The sequence below is a fragment of the Lissotriton helveticus genome, chromosome 10, assembly GCF_964261635.1.
Source record: "Lissotriton helveticus chromosome 10, aLisHel1.1, whole genome shotgun sequence".
NCBI classification, from domain to species: Eukaryota; Metazoa; Chordata; class Amphibia; order Caudata; family Salamandridae; genus Lissotriton; species Lissotriton helveticus.
The window spans coordinates 1188363282-1188386482 of record NC_136071.1 but is presented as its reverse complement, the minus strand read 5'-3'; the positions used below and the strand labels follow the sequence as shown (position 1 = coordinate 1188386482).

The 23201-nt window shown below is 46.0% G+C and overlaps 1 protein-coding gene across 1 annotated transcript in view; it reads right to left on the bottom strand.

Moving 5' to 3' along the window:
• Positions 1-305: 305 nt before the first annotated feature.
• Positions 306-23201, bottom strand: part of LOC144784205 (vomeronasal type-2 receptor 26-like) — a 145477-nt gene continuing 122581 nt past the window's right edge. Inside the window, exon 7 of the mRNA XM_078662862.1 lies at positions 306-1222. Within this exon, the coding sequence (XP_078518988.1) occupies positions 306-1222 (917 nt within the window). The remainder of the gene's footprint in view (positions 1223-23201) is intronic.

Here is a 23201-nt window from a genome sequence, read left to right as displayed (position 1 = left end):
CCGGGCCACTCCGGGCCTCACAAGGTGGCTTGTATGGCTTGATAAATCAGAGGCTTTGCGCTGCCCTTGGGCCCCGTTGCATGGCGAAAGAGTAATGCAAAACCTAATTAAATAAGCCCCCTAATATTTCTAACTCCACACCAATGTACCTTGATGATATATATTTTGTCAAGAAGCATAGATGTGAAGTTAAGAACAGTAAATGTAAACACACACTTATATATACCTACATTGAAGAGACCGTGCTATCCAATATTCTGCACTTGGTATTGTTGCAGGTCGATAATTTCCCACTCATTACTGTGCTATAAGTCCCAGGTGTTTACTTGTTTTCCCATTAGATAGTCCTTGGTGTTCAGCTCAGGCCTAAGGAGGATGAAGTAGACTTTAGGGATGAAGATACAGCCTAGCAGTCCAGAGCTGGAAGTAAGGATGGCGAAGATCTCCACGGCCACCATGTACCTGCCCTTGGTGCTCAGGTACGCTGGGATGAAGGAGACCCAGACGCTGAAGAACACCAGCATGCTGAAGGTGATAAATTGGGCCTCGTTGAAAGTATCTGGTAACTTTCTAGCTATTGAAGCAACAATAAAGCTAATAAGAGCCAAGAATCCCACATAACCAACCACAGCAAAGAATGCAGCGACAGAACCTTCGTTACACTGTAGGATCATCTTCCCGATTTCTGATTTGGTGTCAGTGTCTGGAAATGGAGCAGCGAGAAGGAGCCACACAGTGCAGATCACCACCTCCCCCAGTGAGCAGCCCAGCATCACAAAGATGGACAATCGAGGGCCCACCCACTTTTTGAGTTTACTGCCTGGCTTTGTGGCATTGAATGCGATGATAACTGTGAGAGTTTTTGCTAAAACTGAAGAAACAGCAATAGTGAAAATTATCCCAAAGGCAGTTTGACGGAGGAGACAGGATGTCTTGGACGGGCGCCCAATAAACAAAAAACAGCAGAGGAAGCACAGCATGAGGGAGAGGAGGAGGATGTAGCTGAGATCCCGGTTATTGGCTCTAACCAGAGGAGTGTTGCTGTATTTAATAAAGATTCCCAGCACTGCAGCAGTGAGGAGGGAGAACAAACTTGTAATGGAGGTTAAGGTAACTCCCAGCAGATCCTCATAGGACAGGAACTCTACCACCCGTTGAATGCAGGAATCTCTCTTCTGATTGGACCACTGGTCTTCAGGGCATGTTAGGCAGTTTGGCATATCTGCAATGAAAGAACATTTCTCAGTATTACAGAAGATGCTTTCAAATAGAGAAAGATGAGAGAGATTAATGGCATGTGACAGTCTAATTATTATGTCCTGTCCTATGGCTAGCTATGCACCTGTAGGCCCCTACTTGGAAAAAGTCTCCATACTGTATTTCCACTGGTGCTGCTGGATTGGAACTTCTACCCCTTCTACTACATTGTGACTATCCCAGTTCAATCTAGTCTCCTGATCTTACATAAGCCTCAAAAACACCAAGGCCCATCCACTGCAGCATACACACAATCTTGAAATGACTCATCTCCCTGTTTTTTCTCTAAATAACGTTTATGTCATAAACATTCATTCCCTTAAATAGATAAATATATTACTAATACCATAAAAGCCTAATATGGTTAGACACTGAAAAAATGAGCACAGGCAAACTTTGTATTTTTGCCAATGTGTTACATTTTCTCAAATACAAGTGAACTTTATAAACCTCAGCAACAGTGTCATTTGGTTTGCCCTCTATCCAAAACTAGAAGGCCCAACACACATAGCTGGGCACACATTGGATTTCATATTCAGAACTTCTCCTAACCTATAGGTCAAATCCCTCACGACTCAGATCTGGACAGACCATTTCTCTAACAATTTTCTTCTCCATGTGGGAGAATCCCAGGACCTCAAGACCGTGTCACCTAGAAAGGTCAGACGTGGAGAAAGGTGTCTTTACAGTCCTTTACTTCACATTTTACTCCTTCCCTCCCTACCCCTCACAGAGATATTAATCTTGCTCTGATTTTGAGGAAGCATTACCCAGGCAATAGATATCATCACACCTCGAAACTCAGAAAGCCATGTCTCCCTGGTTCTCTTAGGCTCTAAAGGCAGAAACCGCAGTCTGTATGAAGCTAGAACACAAGTGGAGAACCACTAATACTTGTGCAGACAAACTCACTAAGTAGCCTCAGGCATTTACCAAAGAAACATCAAAATAATTAGGAAGTCCCATATAGTGGATTGAATTAACAACAAGGGAAAGACGACGAAGGAATAATAAATGATTTCAAATGAATTTACCAAGCATTTGGCATGTGCCTAATCGACCCCAGCATATCAGTCTCTGTGTGATGACTTTGCCAATTGTTTTGAAGTTTAAACTCATTTCATATGCGGATGAGACACAACTTATAATGACCATGGGGAAAATGCTGAATCTACTAATATCAGTTTCAGGGAATATATGAAGAATGAAGCCCTCTGGTCGTCGTCCAATTGCCTTCAACTAAACACAGGATTAATTGATTGATTTGAGATTTGTATAGCACTTGAATGTCCAAGGGCGTCTTGGTGCTGTTGCCAGCAAGAACCAGTAAGCTGCCTATGAAAGAAATAGTGAGTATTTCAATTAGTAAAAAGCCATGTTTTTAGAGATTTTCTGAAGAATAATAAATTTGGACTGTTATTTATATCTGCCAGGAGCAAGTTCCATGTTTTGACAGTTCATAAAATGAAACTCCTTCTTCCCCCGTGTGATCTGCTGAAGCTGGGGGTCTGTAAGAAGTTACTATGAGAAGACCTTTAGTTTCTAGAAGGTAAATTCTAAATCAGATGGTTCTTCAAATAATGTAGACCATCACCGTACAGTGCCTTATGTGCTAAGCAGAGGGATTTGAGTTTCCTCCTTTTCCCAACTGGAAGCGAGTGCAGTGTTCTTAGACCATGGACAACTGTCTGATATTTTGGGATATCCACAGGGGCGTAGCTAGAAGGGGGCAGTGGGGGCGGTCCGCCCCAGGCGGCACAATATTGGGGGCGGCTGCGCAGCACTGGTGGCCCGTTGCGGCCTTTATCACTTATTTGGGGCCACTGGTGTCCAAATAAATTATAAAGGCCGCAACGGGCCACCAGCTCCACGCGCGTCCCAGTTTGAAAGTGCGCGCTTGAGTGCACCTGACCTGCTGTTTAACTGCTAGTGTGCCAGCGGCAGTCACAGTGCTTTCAAAATTGCGGCCACGACGTCCTGCCACCACATTTGTATCTGCTCAGCTCTTGACTGTTGGTCCACAGGTCCTTCAGGTCCCTGGGCGACATTAAATGCTTTATTTTGGCCAGCCCTGCCCTCGCGATGAGAGCGACGTAGCAGTGACGCATCATACGCTTCACCACTATGCGCTCTCGTGCTCATTCTGGTCTGGGGCAGTCAGTGCAGTGCTGCTCTCTGAGCGATTTGCTGGCTCTGGAGACTGGTCTGGCTGCTGATTAAGTTCGGACCAACCACATCTGCCTGCCATAGAGACCCTGGAGCGAGTCACAAGTGAGGTACGAAGAGAGTTTTCAGAGGGGATATTTAGTTATTGGCAGAGTGGCAGCATAGCTGCCAACAGGGCTTTTAGTGGGATGAAGAAACTGGGGGTCTCTCGAGGGGGGTGACCGATTTAGTTAAGGACGTGGCTTTAGAACACTTACGCTAAAAATCTGTGTTAAGCATAGTGTGCGGCCTGACTTGTATTTTGCTGTTTGTCATTGCATCCAGTCCAGTTATGTGATACAGCAAGTAACATCATACCTACAACCAGGCCCGGTTCTAGAGGGTGGACCAGGCCCACACAAAGATTGCCCTGGCCCACCCTAGGCCATTGTGAACAGGAAAATGAGCATTTTTCATCCTAATGTCTCACAGTGGCTTGAAGCCCCATTGTGCCCTGCCGCATTGTTGTCTTTAATTGTTAACCATTGACATGCTCTGGTTTAAGGCCTGGGGACAGGTGTGAAATCAGCAGAGATAGCAGCTGCTATGATGTGCAAATGAACTGCACAGACATCCTGAACACTTTCACTCACTCACACTAAAGAGGCTGCAGGCTTCCATCACAAGGTACCTAGGAGTTGCAAAAAGTGATATGACAGAAACTCTTTGCAAAGGATTTCCTTTCTCCCCAAAAGTTATTGAAAATGTGTTTATAATTAGCATATAGATTTACTCATGTTTTTCTTTAAATTTCTTCCAACTTTGATGCCATTACTAACTTGCAGTATTACATAAACAATAAATTAATGGAGAAGTAAAACAAAAATATGTATGATCTTTCCCTTGGGTAAATGAAAAAACATTCTACTCCTCATTAATTCACACCTCAATAATTTGTAAGTCGATTGTTACAGGTGATAGAATGATTCCTTGAGCAGGGACCTATGGGCAGGGCCACCCGAATTATGTTGTTGTGCAGGCGTGGCATTTTTCGCATAGCTAAGGATTTGCCGCATTTGCCATATAATCCATTATCTTCTGCATAATCTGCACATTTTTAAAGAGGTTGTTTTGAGCTCAAATGGTTCAAAAGTTATAAAATTGCATTGACATGTGGTGGCGCTGAGTGGAAGGTTCTTTCCTAAGGTTGACGAGTCGGGGCGTGGCTTGCAGGGCTGCGAAAGGGCCGCTGCCTAGACGAGCTCGGCCGGCCCAGTCCTTAATCCTTCATCGAATCCTTGTTTGGCATCGCCTCTGAGGGCACGACGGCAGAGATCCATGCCCTGAACCCTGCTGCATTAACTGGCTGATATCCGGGCAGGTTCCGTACTGAGGGCGGCGAGATATCTGCATCGCCGACGCTGCGGAGGACGACCGCGGCTGCCTGCCGGGGGGCGACGACCAGGGCTGTAGGCGCCTTTCCGCAACGGAGCTCGGGGCTTTGAAGGCCGTGACCGTGGGCGCGGACCGGGACATGCAGGGTGCGCTGCCGGCTGCACGCAGGTAAAGCGAAGTGCCCCCACCTGTGAAACGGTCATTGCGACCTCCCGCCGACCGCCGCAAACCCTATCTGGGGTCCGCACCCTGCCGCGCTGCCTCAACAAGTCTCTCGGGGGCGGCGGCCATTACACTCGCAGCCTGTGAGGAGGACCGTGTGACGACTGGGGACATGGAGGCTAGCTGCTGAACTCCCGGGCTGGCGCTGAAGTCTGGCCCTCTTCTGTGCACAACCGAGGCGGCCCAGCATAACAGTGATCGCCGCCTCTGAGGGGACTCACGCTTTTGGGGATAATCCACTGTGCCCACCTGTGTCCCCCCCTAAAGCCTTGGCCAGGAAAATTGCGTCTAGGTGGTGGTCACTTGCCTCCCTAACACTGCTACTGCCGCTCAACCACCCGGCCACAAAACGCGCTGTATGCTGGCTCCATTTTGTGTCTTTCATCGCATGTTGGCCTGAGCTACGGTGCCATCCTCCCTGACTGTCCAGTACGCCTGGTGGGTAGATTCACTGCGAGACTGCTGCTCAGGAGGATATTGACTGATAAATATTCCGGGAGGGGGGCAGTCCCTGTGGTTGTGTTGCCATACTATAGCCTGAGCTACACCCTACAGCCATTTTGCTTGCTGGAGTGCGCACATGGTGATACAGTGATACTGCACGCCCCCCTTGTGGCTTGAGCTTGGCGACACCTCTGGAGCTGGGCTGCTACTCCTGAGGGTACACACTACTGAGTGACTGTTGGGGGGGCGGGGCGTGGCGGAGGCGGTGATAGCACGCACACTTGATATCCTTCTGTGTGCTGCCTATACTGCGCCATTACAGACAGTGCCCCCAGTGCCCCCAGATGATGTCATTTTCGGACCTCTTCAGTGACAAGTGTTGATAGGTTCCCAACTGCAAAGTGGGCATCACATTCCTGAAGGGACGAGCTAGTTGATAACCTGTTATTGCCTTGTCCTGTGCCCTCCGACGCGCTGCATCGTTGGACTACACAAACTGCGATCCTGGTCGCTCATCGCAGCTGCGCCATTGGTAAAACTGACGCCAGGCAGCCCAAGATAACCTTCACCAACACAAGAGAGGGCAGACAGCCAGATCAAAGTCAGAAAGTCCACGGTGCTACAGGAGCTGGGGATGGCTCGGACGAACAAGGCGAAGACCTGAATGCGCTTATGCTCGAAATGAGGTCAAGCCTGAGGAGCATAGACGCAAAATTAGACACCCTAACATCGCAACTTGACATAGTTAAAACACAGGTCAATACGCATGAAACCATGTTAGACAGCCTAGAGAACAGGCAGACGGAGTTCCACGAATTCCAGCAGGACACCAAGGAACAACTTCTCAACATGGATAAGCTTCCAACGGTCATAAGGGCGATACTGGCAATTGGTTAGCTTATGTTGCTTGCTATTTTACGCTAAATGTGAGGAGAGATACATTTTATATTTTCGTTTCTGCTCTTTTTTTTCTGTCCCAGTGTGCTCTGGTGTCTTCGGCGTGGACTTAAGAAGGCCCACCTTCTATGTGTCTTGACATACCAAATCTAGCCTTAGGTGAGTGCTTCTTCTCTCTGTTTTGTGTTTTTTTCTTTGTATTTCCATCTTTATTTGGTTCTGCTTTACCTTTCTACGTGGTTCGGATCACTACTTGTACATATAGCACTTTTGATTCTATATCTGAATGTCTTACTTGTTTTTTATGCAATGTATGGGTCTATGGTATCATGCTTTCTTACTCAAGTTTGTGGTTTAGTTATCACATCACAAATCTTTGCATGCCGTTTTCGGTCACGTGATTTGGTAATTCCAATTCTCTTACTTTGCTTATACTCCAGTGGTCCTATACTTAAACTGGCATCTGTAATGGTTTAACTACTATGAAGATAGGATGTTTGATCCATTTTCAAGGTATTTCTACTTTGAAAATCACAATAATATTATTACTGCTGCTGACACCTATTGGTGTTTTGATCGTGTTAACAACTGGGGGGTTAGGTCACAATATGATTGTTTAATATTTTTGACCCCAAACTCAGGCCACTTTGTTTTGCTGTGAATCTTTTATGGGTACTGTGGTTTCCCTTGTAATATTTATCTTCAGTAAGTTTGAGTTTTACTCAAAATGAACAATTGTTTTTGGTTTTACACCTCTGTGATTATGTGTATTGTAACTTTCTAGCCCTGAAGAAGTCGTTTGGTTACCACACCAAGACGAAACACGTGTTGGCGGCTAGTGTGTGTTTGTTTGAAGAAGACTGAAATAAATCAAGATGAAATGATGACTAATCGTCTAATTGAATTGAATTGATGAACTATAATACTTGGCTTGGAGCTCAGGATATACCCCTTGTTTTTCTGCTTTTTCTTGTTGCACAATTGTAAACACTGCTGCACAATTTGACCCATGCTTCAGCCTGAATTTTCCGCATCTACATTTTAAATTTGTGACAAGCAAAGTCCTTCTCCTTTCCCAAAGCTAGAAGGGCAACAGAGAAAGTGAAGTCAATAGCTCTTTGGGTGGTAGTTATTGTCTTAAAAATGTCAAAAGAGGACAGGTGCCAACACCTAAAATATTGAATCTCTGAAATACTTACTGGAACCCATTTGCCTTCATGGCCCACCCATGCTTCTTATGGCCTACCCAAAAAAAAGATCCTTGAGCCGGGCCTGCCTACAACAAGTCAGGATGATTGGCTTTGCCAATGGTTATTAGTTCTATAAGATAAATAAGCTCCAACTATGGCTTGTTACATATTATATTGAAAAAGCTTCCACTTAAAGCCCTGGTGACAATACCACAATGTTGCTGCTCTTGCATTCCAAAAAGAGAAGGGAAATCCAGAGAGAAAATGACTCTTTAAAGGATTTCCTTTCCCCCACAACACTCATCTGACATGACGTCATGCCGTAACTCCACTAGTGAGAAGTGAGCAGTGTGAGCTAGCGCACATCGATGTGCTTGCTGTCTCGAAATGGGTCTCCATCTGTCTGTTTTGCGCCCTGGCACTTTTTTCCAGACTGCAGTGACAGCAAACTGCTGTCACTGCAGTCCGGAAAAAAACAGACCATCTGTGCCAGGTCTCAAAACAGAGCCCGATAGTGACCTGTTTCGGGGCCCCCTTTAAAAAACTGCCGCTGCTCAGACCCCTTGAGACCCAGCCCACTTAAAGCCCATGCTGCCAATGTTTCAGATGTGTGACATTTCCTCAAAACTTCAGACTCTTCAGTGTAATTATAATTTACATTTCAACGGCTATGAGCATAGCTGCCAAGGTTTCAAATTGCTATGTGTGACATTTTCATAATTAAATTGTAATTATGAGTGTCATTTCAACAACTATGAGTGACACTTTTTTGTTAGCAAAACTCAAGCAATGAAGACAAGGGAAACATGTATATTTCAGTAATTAGACCCATTTGAGCAATGAGAAACTCTAAGAAGACTAAAACTGGTGCAAATGTCTGAGGTGGCGGACTCATAATTACAATAAAATTATGAAAATATCACACCGAGCAATCTGAAAGCTTGGCAGCTATGCACTTTGAGGCTACTCTTTACCAACTGACATTGGAACTACTCAAAACAACAATGTTCAGAAGAACGCTTCTTACTGTGTATCATCTGTGACTTGACCATGCACACCAAGGGTTGAATCTCTTTGGCAGGACCCCCATATAAGTCATGTAGATTGCACAGTTTTCTTCTTTAATGTATAATTCAGATGTAGCTTACTCACATTATTTTAACTTATGTTGGTAATATATTTTAATGGGCACATCTAACGGGGTCACAGTAGTGTAGCACAATACAGCCCATCCCATAATCTCCATGATTATCTCATGTACATCCAGGGTTCGACTCCCAGTCTTTACATCCCTTCATTTTCCGTTTGATTGTTATTGTCTTCTTTATTTTAGTCATAATGTGTGGTATTATTTTGACAATATGTTTAAATAGACACACCTAACAGCACCTCATGAAGTTTAGCATAATGCAGCTTACCTGGTTTGCTCAAGACTCACCTATGTACATCTACTACTTCCTTTAATCTAGGTGTATTTCACTTGTATTTTAGCAGCTGACAATCACACTTGTTGTGCTTCACGTTGTCTTTGTCTTATATCTATTTATTTGCCCTGCACATTTCTTTATTTCGAAACATTGACCATTCTTGGCCCACATCACTGTGGTAGAACATGCTTCACCACCTATCAACCATTAATCCCCAGGGCTTGATTCTCAGGTAGCATCTTTCAACATTCCATTGCTTTGTTTGCTTTCTTTTATTGTAATTAATTTTCTAATTACTTTTGTGATGGTTAACCCTTAACGTTGCGCCAAATCTCTGTATTTCAACCAGATGACTTTACATTACACATACATTATGCAGCTTCAGTGCTTTCTGCAAGTGTGTTAATGCGCCTCACATGAGTGTTACAAACAATTATGTCACTGGCCTCCACCAGGTGACAAACTATCTTATCTTATGCTGCGTGCAGTAAATGTTATACTGTGTGTATAACATTTCTCGGATTTTCCTAACTTCTTCCACTGCTATTAAAAGTGTCGTTTCTGTACCACGTTGTGGTCAAAATCCATTCTGTAATGGATGTAGATGAGAATTGTCTTCGAGGAAGAAGGATAATGTCAAGTTTACATGCTTCTCTGCTAGTTTACCCATACCTGGTAATAAAGAAATAGGGCGATAGTTATCCAGATACATCGGGGTCTAAATTGTTTTTTTCTAAAGTGCTCTCACCATGTCCTGTTTACATTGCGAAGGCACTGTTCCAGTTGCTAAAGAGGCATTTATCACATTTAAAACAGCCAGAGATACGTCTCAGTAATTAGAATATTACGGGGAGCTAAATCTGACGGTGCTCCAGATTTAGGCTGACTAAGAAGTCCTTGAAGAGAGGGAAGACTTAAAGGAGGAATAACTACAATAGCAGGTCTCTATCTTGGCTTATCTCTTCAGGTACCGGTAGGTTATGTGGGGCCAGCACTTGAGGAAAGGAATTATAAATCGTTTGAATTTCATTAAATAAGAATTCTGCCATATCATTACACCATTTAGGTGTGTCTACAACGATAATGGGAGCCGTGGGGGGGGTGATAAGAGCCTTTACGGCCTGGCAAATTTCACATGGACGATTTGTTGACAATGTGATTCTTTCCTCGTAGTAGAGAGCTTTGACTGCCTTTATTTCTATTTTGTAAATCGTTATAGCCTCTCAATATTTGTTTTTATCAGTTGCGGACCAGTGTTTTCTCCACATTCTTTCCATCTTTTTGCTAGATTGTCTAAGCTCCCTAAGTTTAGGCGTATACCAAGTATTTTGGTTGGATCCCGGTTTATTATGGATCCGTTTTTTTGGTAAGACCTTGTCAAGAGATGACTCAAGCCAATTTACTAGGTTTTAATTTGCGGTGACTGGGTCAATTTCCAGATTGGGGGTCGCATTTTCCAAGATAGTCACCCATGATTTTATGGGCAGCTTCGACCAGATCTTCCCCAGCTTGCTAGTTTTTTGGGCGGAGCAGTTCCAGCCTGTATTATCCAGGAATATGGTATTAAAAAGTGATCAGTCCAGGGTAGTGGTATAGGATCGTTGACCAGGAGATCAGAGATATTTGAAAAAATTGGATCCAATAAAAGGCCTTTACAGTGAGTAGGGCCTTTCACTAATTGGGTAGATTGAAGCATCTCCAGTCCTTCTATTAACTCGACTCTAGATGGAGATAAGGTATCATCAAAATGGAGATTAAAATCCCCTAGAAGGGTCAGGTTGGGAAGAGAGCTAAATTGGCAACCGTGTCAGGGAAATCTTTACAAAAGTTGCCTAAAGGTCCTGGTGGTCAGTATATAAGAATCCCTGAGAAGGTCCTGATGTGGGAAATACTCAAGATAAAATGGAAACTTTCGCAATCTGGTAGGGGGTTATTGGTGGAACGACATTCAAATTTATTTTTGTATATAATAGCTAGACCGACTCCTCTACCAGTGACGTGATCTAGCCTTAATATTACATATCCTGGGGGGGTGCTTGGACAGTCATAGGATCGGCCTCCTTGTTCAGCCAAGTCTCTTAAAAGAGAACATCCGGGCTTTCCTCTTTGAGTAAGAGGTACATTTCTAATGAGTGTTTAGTTAAGGAACAACAGTTCAATAGAAACATTTTAATGGTTTCTGCGGTTGAGTGGGCTAAAGATGCTTCAATTGGGGGGAGAAGTTTAAAACCACAAATATGACGGTGCTTATTGAAACTATTTGGGGACATTGTGTGTAGGCACTTACTTCGTAGTGACCCTCTAAAGGAGGTGAGTTGGTCCTTTGTATAGGTAATTCTTTCCCTAGTGAAACCGGCAGGGGATGTGGCCCCTGGTCCCGGTTGGGCAAGGACAGGCTCAGACAAGCTTGCCTTAGATGCGCCAGCGGCATGCCAGCTGTGCGCGTCTGCTGCGCAGTCGCGTCATCGGCTTCTTTTGAAGACCGGGAGGAGCACGTCAACGTTTGGAGACTAGAGCACTGACCTAGGATAGTGCCGATCATTCAACCCAGGCGCACCGTAGCATTGAACACAGCTCCTTTCAGTGCAAGGGTCAAATTAGCAGCATGAGGTAAAGTTTAAAAACACAATTTCAATTAAAATACAATTAAAAAATGTACCCCACTCTGAGCATTGAACACAGCTCAAAGAGCGTAAGACCAAAAGTAGCATCCTAGGATAGTTGTGCAACTGATTATAGTTAGAAACGCTGCTCCATATAATGCTCCATATCCCGTACTGTGAGTCCCCTCCATCTGTGGGGAAAATCAGTTTGTTCAGGACTGTATGCTGGGAAGGCGAAACGGAAGGGCAGCAAAGTAATAAAGAAAAAATTTAACCTATTAGTGAAAAAAGCATGACAATTAAAAGTGACCCAATAGCCCACTAGGCCCAACTACGACACCAATAATTAATTTATTTGAGAGGTTGTCATACACCAATAATCCAATCTTCCCCCAAAGCTATGCACCTGAAAATTGGTTATCTGTGGACTGAGTATGCATGGTTATGTACTGTGCTGCATAAATGGAGATTTGTGCTCTGACTAGGCAAGATGCTGTAATGTGGAAACTGAAATCTGTGCCCTGAGTGTGCACAATACTGTACAGTGGCAGTAAAATGAGGAATATGTACAGGTAAATGGAAGGAGTTTGGGCAAGAAGGGATTTAGGAACAGGTAAGGAAGTGTTTATGAAGGAACACTCTAATACATAACACACCCACAAAAGAATAAGACCGTTGTTATTCACAAATTACATTTATGAAGTTGCTATGGCACTAAAGGGGACTAAGCAGCTGCAAATATACACCAGCCAAGCCTTGGAGTAAATTCAGCACCACACAAGGCCATTCACAGGTTCTGAAACACACTTTCATAGAATATAGTGGGTGTAGGAACTTAATTTAAAAGCCCATAGGGATTATGTTTGTAATAATTTAATTATTTTGACTTTTAAATTATTATAATTGTAATCCCACTTATATAGCACTTATCACCCCTGCCAAGACATTAATGCACTTAACAGACTTTACGCCAGGCAGCAGACTGCTACAAAACCCAAGGTTAGTAGTTAGTCCAGTGATATCACTTACTGTTAGTTAATTATGTGCATAAGTGTATGTGTTTGTGTGTTTTAAGAAGTGCACACAATTAATATCTAAATATATTATTAGTTTAGCTATTAATATTTGCCATAGTAAAAAATATATATTTAAAATTAAAATGTAATATACAATAATTAAACTCAAGTTTTAATTCAATGTGTTTAATATCAATTGAAAATAAAATTTCTAGGTTATATATTTATTTTTTATTTAAAAATGTATATTTATTACACTTGAAAATTGTGAATACCCAAAAGTATGAAGTTCACAAAAAGTATAAGAGTGAATTCATGCTCACTATTTACAAGGAAAATATACAAATCTAAATGTTAAAATGTAGACTTGCAGTGTGCAATAAATTTACTAGCTTTGGCTATTAACCATTTCTGAATATAAATATACTACATAGGGGCTGATTATATATAGGGGCGGATAGATGGCGGATATATATATATACTAGGGGCGGATAGATGTTCACGGCCGCCCAAGGTTCTACCGGGCTCCGTGTTTACTCTAGAGGCGACGTGATATTTTAACATTGGAATTGTGTTCTTTTTATTGAATCCTGCACACTGTGTTCTAACCCTCTTTTGTTGTACAGGCTAATTTTAAAAATTGCAATTTGCACATTTAGAGCATTTGTCCTAGATTTGTCCCCTGGCAGGCGATTAAAGCACTGCCCGGGACCCGACTTTGGCCGCCATTTTGGGTGAGGAGACTGGAGTGGAGCGGAGGCGAGCGGACTAGCCCTCGGCCCCTCCCGACCTCAGCCCTACAAAATGGCACCCCTCCCCAGGAAGCGCAGCGGACGAGCGCAGCGGGCGCGACGCAGGCGCGCCGGATTTGCGCCTGAGTTAAGCCCGTCTGCGCTCGTCCGCGACCGTATGGGACCTGGGGCCCCCCCCTTGCTTCTGGCTCCATTATCTCCAGACTAGACTAGCTTTGGCTATTAACCATTTCTGAATATAAATATACTACATAGGGGCTGATTATATATAGGGGCGGATAGATGGCGGATATATATATATACTAGGGGCGGATAGATGTTCACGGCCGCCCAAGGTTCTACCGGGCTCCGTGTTTACTCTAGAGGCGACGTGATATTTTAACATTGGAATTGTGTTCTTTTTATTGAATCCTGCACACTGTGTTCTAACCCTCTTTTGTTGTACAGGCTAATTTTAAAAATTGCAATTTGCACATTTAGAGCATTTGTCCTAGATTTGTCCCCTGGCAGGCGATTAAAGCACTGCCGGGGACCCGACTTTGGCCGCCATTTTGGGTGAGGAGACTGGAGTGGAGCGGAGGCGAGCGGACTAGCCCTCGGCCCCTCCCGACCTCAGCCCTACAAAATGGCACCCCTCCCCAGGAAGCGCAGCGGACGAGCGCAGCGGGCGCGACGCAGGCGCGCCGGATTTGCGCCTGAGTTAAGCCCGTCTGCGCTCGTCCGCGACCGTATGGGACCTGGGGCCCCCCCCTTGCTTCTGGCTCCATTATCTCCAGACTCACTTATTCTCGTTCTACTTTACATAGTTTACGACCTTCGCCCAGTAAGTACTGCTCTCGCTTGCGTGGTCATGACGCCCCTCTATCTTGCCCTGTATGCGCCTTGGCTCTTACATCTCTCCCCTCGGAGCTGTGTATTCCCCCTTCCCCTCTCTGGTTTGATACCCCTCTCCCAGTGAATGCTCATCTGTCCAACCCTTCTCCCATTTTCAGTTTTATTAGTTTAAATTGCCGCTCACTGCCCAAACACAAGAGGGACATATTTGATCTCCTCACTTCATCTAGTCCTTCGGCCTTGTTTCTAACTGAAACTTGGCTGAAGGACTGCTCTGGGCCGGATATTGCCACCGCCCTCCCTGATGAATACACCTTTGTGGGGCGTAATAGACCTCTCAGGGATGGAGGAGGCATTGACATTATTTTCAAAAGGATCTACTCCTGTAAGTGGGAAGACCTTGACATCCCTAACTGTGAAGCAGGCAATTTTAAATTGCTATTATCCCCGAATTTCACACTGTCTGGTGCTCTCTTGTATCGCCCGCCTGGTGCGGCTGGTGCATGGGCAGCTGCCCTTCCGGAACTTATTGCCCCCCTTTTGCTGGACTCTAATAACTTCCTGTTATTGGGTGATATGAATATACACTTTAGCGACACGCTTTGCCCTACTAGCACTCATCTAATACAGGACTCTGCCGCCCTCAATTTAAGTCTCCTAAACTCTGGTCCTACTCACAAAGGCGGCAACTTACTAGACCCAATCTTTGCTAATATGGACACTGTTACCTGTCTACCTTCCAGACCTATTAATTGGTCGGATCGTTTTATTGTAGAGTTTCACATTAAGACAATGGGTGCACCCTGCCCCCTTACTAGCCCACACTCCCTTAGAACTAGTAGAAACTGGCAAAGACTTAATCTGGAGCAACTTAATAATTCCTTAGAAAAAACCTTACCTTCTCTTGATAACATTTCCACCGATGATGTGGGCAAAATTAACACCTGGCTTACCTCTGCTATCGACTCTTGCCTTCCGACACGTAAATGTAAACAAAAGTTCCTACATCCACCTGCCCCTTGGTTTAATGAAGAACTTAAAATGGAAAAATCTCGTTGCAAAAGATTGGAGCGTATCTGGAGATCCAATTACTTTTCGGCAGACAAAGGAAACTACAAACTTGCATTACATAAATATCACACTCTATGTAATACTGCCAGGGCCAATCATGTTAACAACACGATACTGAAAGCCCAGAATCGTCCTAAAGTCCTCTTTAAGGCAGTTCAGGAACTATCTGGTATGTCATGTGCCCCAAAAGCTCCATGTCTGGATAGCAAGCAATGTAATTCTTTGGCAGATTTCTTTACAATGAAAATTGACAACATCTATGCGGGTTTTAGAGCTTCACCATCCGCTCCACCCAGGTCATCCATTCAGCAATACGATCGTCCTTCCATACAGGACGACCCAGAACGACCCTCTTCTCCTTTATTAGATAAGTGGGAACGTATTTCTTTGCCCGCTTTCCAGAAACTATTGGCAGAGATCAAATCTGGCTCTCCATTGGATCCCATGCCCCCCCAGATTCTCTGTACTTTAGCCACCGTCCCTCTGGACTGCATCTTGGCTCTCTTGAATGCCTCTCTCATGGAGGCAATTGTTCCTAACATCTGGAAACATGCGATGGTGGTCCCACTTCTGAAGAAAGCTAATGCGGATGTTAGCAACCCTGCCAACTTCCGGCCCATTTCCCTGCTTCCCTGCCTCTCGAAGGTGTTGGAGAAGCATGTTAATCGTCACCTCACCAGCCACATTGAATCAGCGAACGTTCTCCACCCTTCCCAGTCAGGTTTCCGGGCGGGCTTCTCTACGGAGTCCACCCTTCTGGGAGTCTCGGAGACAGTTAGGCGTCGGGTAGATAGAGGGGAGACAGTGGCACTCATCCTTTTGGATTTGAGTGCCGCTTTTGACACCGTCTCCCATAACATCCTTCTCTCTGCCTTGAAGTCCGTTGGTATCTGTGGCTCTGCTCTTGCTTGGATCTCTAATTTTCTTTCTAATCGTACTTTTCAGGTCTTTTCCCCCTCTTCTGTGTCCACTGTTCACAATTCTCCATATGGTGTTCCCCAAGGTTCTATTCTCAGTCCTTTATTCTTCAACCTTTATGTTAGACCTCTTGCTTTTCTTGCTGAACAGGCTGGACTTTCTATTTTTTCTTATGCAGATGACACTCAAATCATTTTCTCTCTTTCTTCTAATCAGCACTCCCCCCTCCTCCTCTCTTTGTTCTGGACTCACTGACATCGCCAATTGGATGCTGGCGAACAAACTAAAGTTAAATGGCGACAAAACAGAGCTTCTCCTGTTTGGGCCGGACTCTGCGCTCTGGGGCCCGCAACATTGGCCTCAGCAAATGGGACCATTGCCGGCCCCAGCAACTACAGCACGCAATCTCGGGGTCCTCTTTGATAATCAGTTATCTATGAGACAACATGTGGTCAAAGTCTCAGCCACCTGTACTACCATCATCAGGTGGTTGAGGAAGATCACATGGATGCTTCCTCCAGACACCCAGAAGTCAGTGGTCCAGGCCTTAGTGACATCTCGCCTGGACTACGGTAATGTACTTCTTCTGGGCGCATGCAAAGAGGTCACCCGGAAGCTCCAAGTGGTTCAGAACATGGCCGCCCGTCTACTCTGTAATTTGCCTAGAACTACCTCAGTCTCTTCTTCCCTGCGTAGCCTGCATTGGCTGCGCATAGAATCCAGGGCCAAATTCAAAGCACTATGCTTTATGCACCGTATCAAAGCTGGAAAATCCCCCCACTATCTATCCACTTTAGTCCAACAATATTGTCCCTCCCGCACCCTTAGATCCTCTACTCACTGCAGATTCTCTGTCCCCGGTTTCAAGCGTGCTAGAGTTGGTGGGCGCTCTTTTTCATACCTGGCACCCACGCTCTGGAATTCGCTTCCCATCCCTTTGCGGTCTGAAACGTGTTATCTTAAGTTCCGCAAAGGAGTGAAAACCTGGCTGTTCTCTTTGTAACCTGTTCCTTACACTTCCGTTTGCCCTCTATTACTTCTGTTCTCCTAGCGCCGGGAAACCCACGGGTAGCTGCGCGCTCTACAAAATCAGATAGAATAATAATATAATAATAATAATAATTACGATGTATGCCATAAAGCCTCCGACCCTAGGTCATCGTCGGGTTCAATTCCGACTTTTTGATTATCATACAGCCAGTCAGAATTGAAATGGGCTGGTCATTCCGCATAGCTCTGACAGGCTCAAGGAGCCCATTGGCCAATCGTAACCGTCCCATAATCAATATGGACGGCGGTTTGTGTCGTCCGGATTATGATGCGGGGTTTCTGGCAGGGTTTCTATCCCAGCCTTTCTGACATGGAAGCCCTGTCAGATAGCGTGTTTGGGGGCCCCTAGCAGTGCCCCCTTTCCCGTGCCACCTCCCGTCGGTGGCCGAGGGAGCACCTATGATGCCTCCCTGTTAATCCCTGCACCTTGTGGTAGGCACGCTGATGTGCCTGCCACGAGGTGCAGGGATTAACTCAACCTCCCATTTCCCTATGGGAGCATGTCCTAAGGCAAGTTTATGGCTGTACCACATGCTCCCATATGGAAATGTGGGAATGCAACTGCACCATGTGCGGTCGCATCAAAATTAGGCAGTCGGGACCATCAACTGGAGGTCAATAGGCCCAGTTTCCACCACTGTGTCGTCCAGAGGAAACTCTGACTGACATCGTAATAGGACCCTTAGTGTGGACTTACTTGTCCCAGTTCCCTGAAACCAGGAGGTAGATCCTCAAGGGCGGAGATCTCCTAATGGTAAAGTATAGGATCATATTTAAAAATGTATTAAACTTTCAAATTAATTATAAAAATAGTTCTACTACATATTAATGTAAACTAATTTTATATATGTACTTTAACAGTAGAAAAAATGAAAACTATTACAGCACAATAAATTTAGTTTTGAATTAAATATTTAATATTTTGAATATATTGAATTTTAATTCCTACTTAAATAACATGTCCATATTTATTTATTAGGTAGTAATGTTACCAAAAATATTCCATAGACTTAATTTAAATTAAATTATGTTTAGATAACTATTTTTAAGTAATATGTTATTTCTTTAACATTAAATTACAGTTATACACTGGTTTTAAAATTCTAAATACATTATTTTATTTTAACATTATCTGCTATAAATTGCTGCATGCAATAGCAAATTTAGCGGCACAAATATGTAAATTTTGAGGCACTTAATTTTAGGCATGTTTAAAGTATCTGTAGCTCTACAGAAGCACAGCTCCAGTCCTAACCTCGTGGGAGGGAGCTGTATTTCTCCTTGGGATGTTCTAGTGCCCATGTGTGCGCCCCTGTCGGGGCACCGCTCGCTGCCTCTGGATCTGAGAGGCAGAACACCTCTTCCTCAGACACAGGATCGTAGTGGCTGATCCAAATAAGGGAGACAGACTGCAATGGGAGGTCACCTCCTTCTTACCTGGTCCAGTCCTCTTAGTTCAACTTGGGCACACACCTACCACCCTAGTACTGTTTTTTGCATGTTGTTGCTTTGTTGGGTTGGCCTGCAATTGCTGATTCTATCTTGGGCAGTGAAAGGACTGGACTGAACTATCTTTACTTGTGCTGAGTATCTTCAAGGGCTTGAAGTAGAGTTTGCCTCCTGTTCTCAAGTCTCAGGGACTGCAAAGACTGCACAACCTCTAGGTACCACTTTTGGAACCGTTGTTTCAGTTGCCACAGAGAAGGGAAAAGCAACCGACCCGGTCACCAACTTTGTCGCTGGCTCCATGTCCTGAAGGCACTGCAGAGGGCACTGCCACATCTCAAAATGGAACCCTGGTCTCACTGAAGATGATGACGACTGCTGCAGCCAAGCCGCAGCTTGCACCATGACCTGTGGGCACCGCACTCTGCACCGCCTCACTTCACTTCGGCGCCTTGGTCTCACAGACTCCATCACTGCCTGCTGACTTCAACACCTGTGACCGCATCGTGGCTGGGGGCACCACTCATAAGTTTCATGGCGCACCGCCTCATTCATCACCGCAGTCTGGGCTACCACTAACCGGCTCTGTCACTTGCACCTTGACCTGCCAGCACTGCAACAAGCACTGCCTCACTCTGCATCATAGCTCTGGTCCCACTGATGCCGTTGGATGACAGTCACCAAGCTGCTTCCTGCACAGCACCTTGAGGGCACCGCTTCACTTCACATCACAACTGTGATGGTTGCAATGACTGACTCGCACCAACTTGTCGGCCGCAACGCAAAAGATTCTGTTTACGAGTCTGCCGACACCCCTGACCGACGTGGTCTTTTCAGTACCGCATTAACACCGGATGGAGCTACCAACCCAGAAGAACTGTGTCTTTTAGATATTTCTGCACTTTCAAAGGATATCTTGCAAAGTATATATTTTTAAGTACTGTATATTGGATTCGTATTGTTTTGGTCTTGTTTTGGATATATAAAAATATTGGATATTTTTCTAAACTGGTGTGGTGTCCTTTTGTAGTGTTTTCACTGTATTACTGTTGGTTATGTGCAAATGATTGCTCGTGCCAAACTACCAGGGGGTTGAGCAGTGTTATTTCAGGAGTGTAAATCCCTTGCCCTGAGTAGGAAGCAGGGTCCCTACTTGGACTAGAGACTCCCATTTCTAACATTGGTTGTCAGCAGTGAGGATAGGACTTGTGTTTGCACTTGACTTACAGTGATTGGTGTGCACTACTACCATTTTGTAGACCATTACATACCACATGCTTGTACTTTCTTTCTTTTTGGCCTATTTTTGATCTTGCCAGATTGAACTTGCTAGTTCAACATGCCTGAATCTAGAGCAACATCAAATGCATAAATGGAAATTGCCTTTGAGGAGGATAGGTTGGAATCCTACAACGTCAAGGAATTGAAAGCAATTTGCAAGAACCTGAACGTTTAGGTCAGATGCCTCTCCGCGAAGGATGAGCTGCAAAAGGCGCTGAGGGCCTGGGTACGCTCTGGTGGTAAAACGTTCAAAGTATGTGCTGCCTCCCACTGGAACAAGGTCCATCTCCATTCGGATGATTTAGGAAGAGCTACCATTCCGAAAAGCCCTGAAAACATTCCTATTCTGCTAATTCCTTCTGAGTCAGATCCAGTTTACACTCACACAGGAGCGCCGGGACACCCCATTGGGGTAGCTGCGCGCTATACCAAAAAATACACTAAATAAAATAAAATAAATAGCAGACAGACATGCCAGTGGGAACTCTGGTGATCTCAGCGGAGAGGCGGAGGAGCGTACTTCTAGGGTGGATGAGCTTTTGGGAGGGGGGGAGCCCTCCAAGCTAGGCAGCAGTCGCTTGTCCCGAGAGGAGCTGGAGGACAGGCGGGAAGCAAGGAAGTTTGAGTTGGAAAAGCTCCGGATGGAGAGGGAAATAGAAGACAAAAGAATGGCCATGGAGGAAAGAAAGAGGATCTTGGATCATGAACTTAAAATGAGAGAACTGTAGCCTGATTGTGAAGCCAGTAGGGTTTTTGTCCAGCCCAGATGGTGGCAGGAAAAATGTAATGTCCAGCACTGAGAGTGAGGTACAGGGACACACAGATTTGGGGCCCTGCTTCAAGGAGGGGGTTGACATACACCAGGGGGTTCAGGATTGTGAGGTTACTCCAGTGGTATGCAGTGTCCCTGAGGTGCATTGGGGAACTGGCACAGGGGATCATATTCCTGGTAGTGGGAGGGACACTCTACTGACTCTAGATGAGAGGTGCAGGGAGAGAGGTTCCCCATGATAGAAGCCCTGATAAGTGAGTATGGAGACCAGCCAGAAGAGTATGGGTTAAGACAGCAACAGTCAGACACTGTCTCACCAATCTTGTGAGAATGATGTGGGATACTTGTCTGAGGCACTGGATGGTTGGGTGAAGGGTAGTGTGATTAACATATGTGTGGGGCTGTGTGTTTCAATTGTTGGAGAGCATATTTTAAATCCCTGTTTTCCAGAGCTATGCCAACACCCGGTGGAGTGTGAGCTCTCTGACCCAGGGATCTTGCAATGGAGGCAGACCTTTTGGTGGATTCCACAGTGTCTGGAGAAGCATCTGGGGGTAACCCGGAAGGAAGTGGATTAGGTATTTCTCAACTGAGGGTGGTGGGAAACGTTTGTGGTAGCCCAGACAGATCCCGGTGTCGTGGGAAGGGTGTAGGGACTGACGTCCTGTCTCTGCAGAGAAGGAGTGAGAAGGGGCTGCGGCCCAAGGTGCCCAAAACCCGGTGAGGAGCCTAAGCTGTACTGCAGGCAACCCATTAAGGGGATCCCCTAGTGTCTGGGGAACTGCGGGAGACTGCTGTAATGAGCATCCCACTGGTTCTGGTGCCTGGCAACACTGCTCCAGTTGGGAGGGTGCAGAAGTCCAGAAAAGGGGTGAGAGGGGGATTTGTTCCCCAGTGGGAGAACCAGTGGCCCAGGGGCCAGCCAGAAGGGTTGAGCCTCGTAGGAGTGGCCATGGTGACACCACTTCTGTCCTGGGGATCTTCGTGCACTGTCAGATGGACAGAGGTCAAGAAATCTGCACCAGGCAAACTATCACACAACACATGAGTCATGTGTTACCCTCAGGGGGGTATGAGTGTTCCCAAGGAAATCCTGGTGCGCCAGGCAGGTGCTCAGCTGCAGGATTTAGTCCCTAGGTTGGGAGGTTCAAGTCCTGCCTGACCTGGAGGGAAGGATGATTGTAAGCAGCATCCTAACAGGGTTGTCTTCTAGGGGTATCACTCCAGGTGGGAGGGTGCAGAACTCTGGAAGGAGGTGAAGAGGGAGGGGTTCTTCAACTCTGACCCTGGTTCAACCTGAGGGTTTAGACCATAGGACGGTAGACCAGTTGCTGGAGAGAGGTCCTGAACTGGAGGGCAAATTGGGCAGGACACCTGCTGCAGGTGCCCTGACAATACCAAAAGGACCAGTGGGTCAGGGGTTGCCCGCTCTGAGGTCAGAGCACCCCAGGACTAACCGTGGTGAGGCCACTTCGGGCCTGGGGGGCCTTCATCCTCTGCCAGGTAGACAGGAGGCTGGAAACCTGCACCAGGTGGACTCTGGCACAACTCATGAGGAGTGTGATTCCCTTTTGGGGGGTGGGTATACTCCCCCAGAAGTCCTGGGTTGCCAAGCACAGGTCCAGCCTAAGGGTACAGACCCTGGGATGGAGGGCCACGTTCGGGGTGTCCCCCCTGACCTGGAGGGAGAGGTGACTGCTAACAGTCCCTCTACCAGTTTGTCTTCTGGGGTGCCGCTCCACGTGGGAGGGTACAGAGCCCCAGGGAGGAGGACCGGGTGTTGGAGAGTCCACCCCAGTCCCTTGTTCAGCCAAGGGTACAGACCCTGGGCTGGTGTACCAGTTGCAGGATAGCACCCTTGAACTGGTGGGTGAGTTGTACAGAACACCTGCCACAGGTGACCTGACAATTCTGGAAGGGGGCACCGCTCCAGGTGGGAGGGTAGAGAGCCCCATGGAGGAGGACAGGGTATGGGAGAGCCCACCCCAGCCTCCTGTCCCGCCACAGGGTACAGACCCTGGGCTGGTGGGTTAGTGTTAGGATGACATCCTTGACCTGACAAAAGGGAGAGTGGACAAAGTGTGCCAAGCACCTGGGGCTACCACCCCCCACTCTCTGATGCCACAGAGGATAGAGAGCCCTGAGAGGCATAAGGCCTGGGTCTCTCCACTGACAACTGTTGGTAACAACTGTGGCTTGCTGTCCTGGTGGACAGGGTTGCCCCTGGGAGGGGGACAGTAGTCTTTCTCTGGGGGTGGACTGGGCCACACCAGTGTGTTGGCCATGTGGGTACTGTTGGCCTGTTGGGATACATTTGTGTGCAAAGTAAGTTTAGGCTCTGGACAGATGGTGTTCACAGGTGAGGAGAAGGTTTCCGCTTAGTGGACCCTGAGAGTATGGATAGAGGGATCCAACTAGGTTCAGGAAGGCATAGAACGGGAATGAAACCCTTCTGTTGCTTGCCAGGTTCCATGTTCTATC